This window comes from Drosophila miranda (assembly GCF_003369915.1).
Source record: "Drosophila miranda strain MSH22 chromosome Y unlocalized genomic scaffold, D.miranda_PacBio2.1 Contig_Y3_pilon, whole genome shotgun sequence".
Lineage (NCBI taxonomy): Eukaryota > Metazoa > Arthropoda > Insecta > Diptera > Drosophilidae > Drosophila > Drosophila miranda.
This window is the reverse complement of record NW_022881625.1, coordinates 1,538,334-1,545,690: the sequence shown is the minus strand read 5'-3', so window position 1 is coordinate 1,545,690 and position 7,357 is coordinate 1,538,334. Positions and strand designations below refer to the sequence as shown.

Sequence of the window (7,357 nt, the reverse complement as noted above, 5' to 3'; positions counted from 1 at the left end):
AGCCTGTGATATTAGGAATAAGTTTTTGTAAATTAATGTAGTTTTTCTGTAGTTAATTGTATATTATTAGTAGTTTTCTGATTAGTTTTATTACCTTTTTCCTCTTCTTCCCCACCTATCTGCCATTCCCATATTTCCCCTGACATGTGGTATTACTAAAAATACCACGCAAATACCAGACTTGACCGATAACACACCAAAAAAGCCAATACAAATTCAAATTGCATTTCTCAATGCCCAGTGTGTTATCGGTCGCAACTTCGGCAATTATGCCCAGCCAATTCCTCACCCACCCCCCACCCACTTCAAATGCCACTAAATGACAAATGAGGCTGAGCAGGAATAAAATGAACACTGCCATCCTTCGCCACTCAGCCAAATGCCCCAACAATGCCAATACAACCGCCCACAAGATGCTATGCGGTCGACTCTTCGGAGCGTCTCGCGCCCGGATCGTAAGATCCGGAAGTTGAAAGTATCCGGGCGGTTATACGGGAGCAGGCAAACTTTCCCCTTCCCATCCCATCCCATCCTTGACAACAGAGCAGCCAATTCACACAGCACAGAGAAACATTAGACACGGGCCATTGCCCAACAACAACACACACAGCCACTGAAACAGAAGGCCGTTCAAATCTTCCATTGCCTACTTATCGGTGCTGCTGCCCTCGGACTACTTTCATCTCACTGAATATTGGGGTGAGTGAAAGTGGAACCGGGGGTGAGAGCACCGGTAAGTGACGACCGGCGTGGGAGTGGGGGAGTTGGCGGACATGTGAGAGTTCCACCATGAACCTCGTCCGCCACTCTCATCTCGTCCACCCGCTCGAGAGGTCGCGATCGTCGGACGTATATAAATTGAACCATCGCCGCCGCCATTAAAATAAAATAAAATCGCAAGTTTGTTTGTTCGTTGCCATCAGTGTTGCCCGTGTCGTTTGTCGTTTTGACTGTTTTGTCGTTTATCGTTTGCCGTGTCATTTGTGCTCTGGTGCCAAAAAATAAAGACAGTGAAGGCCAGACGACGCCAAGCCAAGCCAGGCAGCAGCCATTTTGTGTCGCCCCGCCCCCCCCCCACACCATTCGCCGATGCACATGACCATTCCAAACGCGGAAAAGTGCTCCTCGCCAATCCACCACGCTCCAGCCCTTCCTTCACCCCACCCACTACTATCTCCGACAAGCTTTAGTTCCTGTGCCACTACAAACATCACAAACATCACAAACTAAAAGAGATAACTGTGATAGACAAGAAAAAAAAGAGAACTAAGGTGCCAATAAATACATTAAATACAAACACACACAAGAGACTTTTCAATTAAAGAACAACAAACAGGCAGCAGATCGCCAACACACAAACCAACAGCCAGCCATGACCAGAGGAATGGCCAGACGAGGGACAACCAGACGACACAGCGACGGCGGCAGAGCGGCCCGCAGAGGCGCCCTAGCAGCAGCAGCAGCAGCCAACAACACCAACACAAACACCGCCAATAGCAGCAGCAGCAGCAGAGCCCTCGGCGCAGGCGCCAAAACCAACGCCCCAGCCAATGCAGAGCGCCGACGCCACAGCCTTCCATCGAGTGAGTACCCAGCCATTGCCATGGCCGATATATCCACGGCCACGGCCACAGCCACTCCCGCCTCGAGACACATCACAAAAACCGCGCCAAATGCAAAGGGAAGGGCCGATGCGACGCCGCTCTCGCTGCCGCTTTTCCCGCCTCTCACGCTCTCGGACATACAAAACCGTTCAGGAGTAACGGGAGAGGGAGAAGACGGAGGAGAGCCGGCTAGCCGACGCGCAAGAGCGGAGCGCCAAAACGGCCAACGGGCCGCCACACACTCACACACACGACCGGATCGAAACCGTTGCGTGTCGAACTTGGTTCGAGTTCGAGCAGCGGGTCGATCCGAGCCATAGCCCAGTCAGCACCAATACTACGACAAACAGCAGCAACTACACAACCACAATCACAGCCAATCCCACCAACACCAAAACGACGCCGCGCCCTCATCGACAGTGGGAGCGAAGATGAGGATGAGGGTGAGAGGAAGCAGGCCAGAAGACTGGGCCGCCATCACCAGCAGCGGCAGCAGCGGCCGCCAATTAGGAAGCCGAAGAAGAAAAGGCAGACAATGGAGGAGCTGGAGGCTATTGTCCAGGAGCAGCTGAGGCAGCACGAGCTGAGGGAGCAACAGCAGAAGCAGCAGAAACGGACGGCACATGCAGCCAACACCAACACAGTTGCCGATCCTGCCACTATGCCGCAATCTGCACAGCCAACACATGCCCCTGCCCCTGCCCTGCCCCTGCCCCTGCCACTACTATAATTGCCAATAGCCAGACCCACAGCCATCACCAACATCGACAACAGCCAATACATAGACAATCACCAGCCATTCACACAGACAATACCACAATTAACAATAGAGATAATAATGACGCCAATACAAATACAAATACACCCGCCAATACAATCACCAACACCACCACCGCCATCACCATCACAAACACCCCTGCCACTACCACCGACGATGACATCCGGCACGGCGAATTCGGGCATCAGCCCAGCCAGGAACGTGGCTTGAGGATCCTCATCCGAGGACTCTCCCACTCCACGCCGCCGGATTGGATTCGCAGCAGCATGCTGAATGAGGGGTTCACGGTTCGGTTTGTAAGGGTGATCACCGATCGATTTGATCGCAGCCGCCAATTCAACCTCTTCGAGGCTGATATCGCCCCCAAACCGGACCGTGGTGTTAAAGCTGCGACGCCTGGGTGGGAGGCCCGTCACGGTTGAGAGACTTGGAGTCTCCCGTGACCCTGCCCAGTGCCATCGATGTCAGGTGTTTGGCCACACCCGCGCATATTGTAGACGCGCTGCAGTTTGCATGAAATGCGCGGGCGGGCACCTGACGACGGAGTGCAGCAAGCCAAGGGCCGTCAATCCCAAATGCGCCAACTGCCAGGGCCAGCACATCAGCTCATACAAAGGATGCCCATCCTACAAGGCAGCCAGGCAGAGGCTCGTGGCCCACAGGGTCGCCAGGGAGGAGGAGCGTCGCAGACAGCAGCCACAGCCAAGCCAACAGCGACACCAGCCAATACAACGTCGCCAGCAGCAGCCACATCCACAGCCACTCCATAATCCGCAGCAGCAACGCCAACACCAACCGGATCGGCAGCATCGGCAGCAGCATCGGTATGGCGACCAACATCCCCAGCCATCGACCAGGGGGCGCCAACACCAGACGGTCCAGCCGATGCAGCCGATCGCGAATGATGCTCCGACGCCACGCCGACACCAGCAGCAGCAGCGGCCAGACGCCCAGTGTGATGGCAGCTGCGCTCAAAACCTGCAATTGTACGTACAGCGTATAACAGAGTTGGAAAGGAGGATCGAACGGATGGCAGAGCAGCTCACCAGATTGGCTGCAGCAGCAGCAGCAGCGGTTCCAATAGCCGCCAATACAGCAGCAGCAGTGGCCATATCGGACGGTGAGCCGGATATGGACATGGACGACGACAGCCAATGGACCGATGAAGAGCCTTATGAGGACCTAGGTAGGTTTCTAAATGGAGAATCCAGTGGCGACTCCGAAAGCGACGGATTAAACGGCGTCTACTGATTGCGACAAATAGCAGAAGTTTAATGCCAATAAAACCTAAAAATAGAAAAAAACGAGGGGGAACGTTGTGAGTTGCTGCGGACACCGCAACTCTACGGTTATACCCGATACTAAGTCAGTATAACTCTCCTCCGGCAGACGCCGCTAATATTAAACGACACGACAAAGAGTGCGTGCGAGAGAGACAGAAAATCAGTCTGAGCGTGACGTCGGGCGCTGCGTAGCCACTGAAAATTGATTTCTTGCTTTTGGCTACAAAAATGATCCGATCTGATCCAGATTCAGCAATCTGATAGATATGGTCATTATCTATGATTCTGCGTTTTTAGTTTTCTCGAATGTGCAATATTGTGGATGCAACAGATTTTCGTTCTTTGTGGGGGCGGAAGGGGGTGGGGCGAAATTCTGAGATATACGTTTTATAGTGAGATCTAACAGAAGTGCGGATACCAAATTTGGTTACTCTAGCCTTAATAGTCTCTGAGATTTGTGGATGCCCCAGATTTTCGTCCTTTGCGGGGGCGGAAGGGGGTGTGGCGAAATTTGGACACGAAACGGTCAAGGTCCGATATCACAGGAGTGTGGATACCAAATTTGGTTGCTCTGGCTCTTATAGGTTCTGAGATCCTTGAACTCATATTTTGCAATTGACAAAACCGACCATGAAACCTGTGTGCTAGAGAGAGACAGAGCGAGAAAGAATGAAATTGTTTTCTTGATTCTGGCTATAATCATTATACGATCTGGTTCAGATTTTGCACTGTAGAAGATATGGTCATCCTCACCGATTCTGCGTTTTTGGTTTTATCGTATCTTTAAAAATGTGGATGCCATAGCATTTCGTCCTTTGTGGGGGCGGAAGTGGGCGGGGCGAAGTTTTGAAATATTTTTGTAGCAGTGACATATCACAGAAGTCTGGATCCAAAACATCGTTGCTCTAGCTCTTATAGTCCTTGAGCACTAGGCGCTGAAGGGGACGGACGGACGGTCGGACGGACGGACGGACGGACGGACGGACGGACGGACGGACGGACGGACGGACGGACGGACAGACGGACAGACAGACAGGGCTCAATCGACTCGGCTATTGATGCTGATCAAGAATATATATACTTTATGGGGTCGGTAACGATTCCTTCTGGACGTTACACACATCCACTTTTACCACAAATCTAATATACCCCAATACTCATTTTGAGTATCGGGTATAATTAAACACAATTAACAACAATCTGCAAATGACCAACAAACATACTCACCTGCTATTAAACCGACAGAGCTGCCCCTCCAGCAGCTGCCTCGCCGCTCCTGGAACTCTCTTGAGGCATAATGGGCGTAATTTGTAGGCCTCATCAGCAGCACTGCCGTCAATTCCAACAGAAGTCCAGAGGCCAGCCACTAAAATACAAAGGAAAACAGTCAATACACGCCAACACGAAAAAAAAAAAACACGCCCAAAACACACAAAAACACACGTACCTGCCAATTACCAGACAGAGCTGCCCCCACAGCAGCTGCCTCGCCATGAACATCATCAATTTTCTGCCAAAGGGGCGGAAAAGGAGGCCTTTTTTGAACCGATGACGAACGTGGCCGAGGAGGCCAGGCCAACTCTGCTAACAACGCATCCTGGTGGCCGGACCAGCAGCCACTCGGATGCGGCCAATCAACAAGTAAATCGACAACGTATCCTGGTGGCCGGACCAGTTGCCACTTGGATGCGGCCAATAATACTGACAGTCTGACATCACACACCGATGTCAACGCCAACACACTGGACAACGCATCTCGGGTGGCCGGACCAGTGCCACTCGGTCTGCTGCATTAAACCAACAGACAGATGCAACGTGGGCGGCCGGACTAGAGCCGCTCGCCATCTCCAACTTTGCCCACGATGCACGCCAACACCATCAATCCAGCCATCGCCACTAAACAACACACAGGGGGACAACAGAGCCGGCCGGTATAGAGCGTAATGTTCGCATTGCGTTTGATATGCCTGCCGGTGCTCCGTTGTTGTTTGTCCTCCTGTTAGAAATAAAATAAATATAATTAATATGTTTATATGTTGTAAATGTATGTATTGACATACAATGCATCAATGTATTTGTTGTAGATGTCAATCCTGTTGTTTTTTGTAGTTTTTGCATGTCCGTAGATAGTTTTAGTTACTTACCTGTGATATTAGAATTAAGTTTTTGTAAATTAATGTAGTTTTTCTGTAGTTAATTGTATATTTTTCGTGGTTTTCTAATTAGTTTTACCTTCTTACTCTTCTTCCCAACCTATCTGCCATTCCCATAATTCCCCTTGACACGTGGTATTACCAAAAATACCACGCAAATACCAGACTATGACCGATAACACACCAAAAAGCCATTTCAAATTTAAAATGCATTTATCAATGCCCAGTGTGTTATCGGTCGCAAATTCGGCAATTTATGCCCAGCCAATTCCTCCCCACCCCCTACCCACTTCAAATGCCACTAAATGCCAAATGCGGTTGAGCAGGAGCAAAATTAACACTGCCAACCTCCGCCACTCTGCCAAACGTCCCAATAAAGCCATTTCAACCGCCCATATGATGCTATGCGGTCGACTCTTCGGAGCGTCACGCGCCCGGATCGAAAGATCCGGAAGAGAGAACAACAGAGCAGCCACTACACACAGCACAAACATAAGACACTGGCCGCTAACCAACGACAACGACAACACACACAGCCACTAAACAAACGGCTATTCCAATTCTCCATTGCCTACTTATCGGTGCTGCTGCCCTCGGACCACTTTCATCTCACTCAATATTGGGGTGAGTGAAAGTGGAACCGGGGGTGAGAGCAATAGCAGCAGCAGCAGCAGAGCCCTCGGCGCAGGCGCCACCACCAACGCCCCAGCCAATGCACAGCGCCGACGCCACAGCCATCCATCGAGTGAGTACCCAGCCATTGCCATGGCCGATATAGCCACGGCCACAGCCACTCCCCCCTCGAGCCCCATCACAAAAACCGCGCCAACCACAAAGGGAAAGGCCGAAAAGACGCCGCTCTCACTGCCACTTTTCCCGCCTCTCACGCTCTTGGACGCACAAAACTGTTCAGGAGTAACGGGAGAGGGAGAAGACGGAGGAGAGCCGGCAAGCCGACGCGCAAGAGCGGAGCGCCAAAACGGCCAACGGGCCGCCACACACACACACACGACCGGATCGAGCCATAGCCCAGCCTACACAAATGCCACCAATCCCACCAACACCAAAACGACGCCGCGCCCTCATCGACAGTGGGAGCGAAGATGAGGATGAGGGAGAGAGGAAGCAGGCCAGGCATGAGAGACGGGTGTGAGCGGCAACAGGCGCCAGCATCTGTGTCGTCGTTGGAAATGGCAGCTGTTGGTTCGGATTGGCGTGACGTCACGGCCATGGTCAGGCGGCAGCTTCATCAAAGAAGGCCTCCTTTTCCATCCCTTTGGCAGGAAATTGTCATTGTTGATGGCGAGGCAGCTTCTTGATGGTCAGCTCTGTCTGGTGATTGGCAGGTACGTGTGATTTTTGTGTGTTTTGGCCGTTTTTCGTTGTTGTCCGTATTGACGTCTCTTTCCTTTGTTGCAGTGGCTGTCTCTGGATCGACGATTGGGCACATCAATAGGCGCCGCCCGATCGCATGCTTTCGCGTGCGCTGGCGATTTGGGCCCTCCACACTTGGCCCAGACCCTCCAGATCGTCGAATGG

General features: G+C 51.9%; 1 protein-coding gene across 1 annotated transcript; it reads right to left on the bottom strand.

The window, feature by feature from the left end:
- Positions 1-3,262: 3,262 nt before the first annotated feature.
- LOC117194741 lies at positions 3,263-5,145 on the bottom strand. Its single transcript, XM_033399235.1, has 4 exons — positions 5,113-5,145; positions 4,893-5,031; positions 3,429-3,669; positions 3,263-3,360 (listed from the first exon to the last, which is right to left on the bottom strand). Exons 2-4 carry the CDS (start codon positions 4,984-4,986, stop codon positions 3,354-3,356), a joined length of 342 nt encoding a protein of 113 aa, XP_033255126.1. The 5' UTR covers positions 4,987-5,031; positions 5,113-5,145; the 3' UTR covers positions 3,263-3,353.
- Between the last annotated feature and the right edge of the window lie 2,212 nt (positions 5,146-7,357).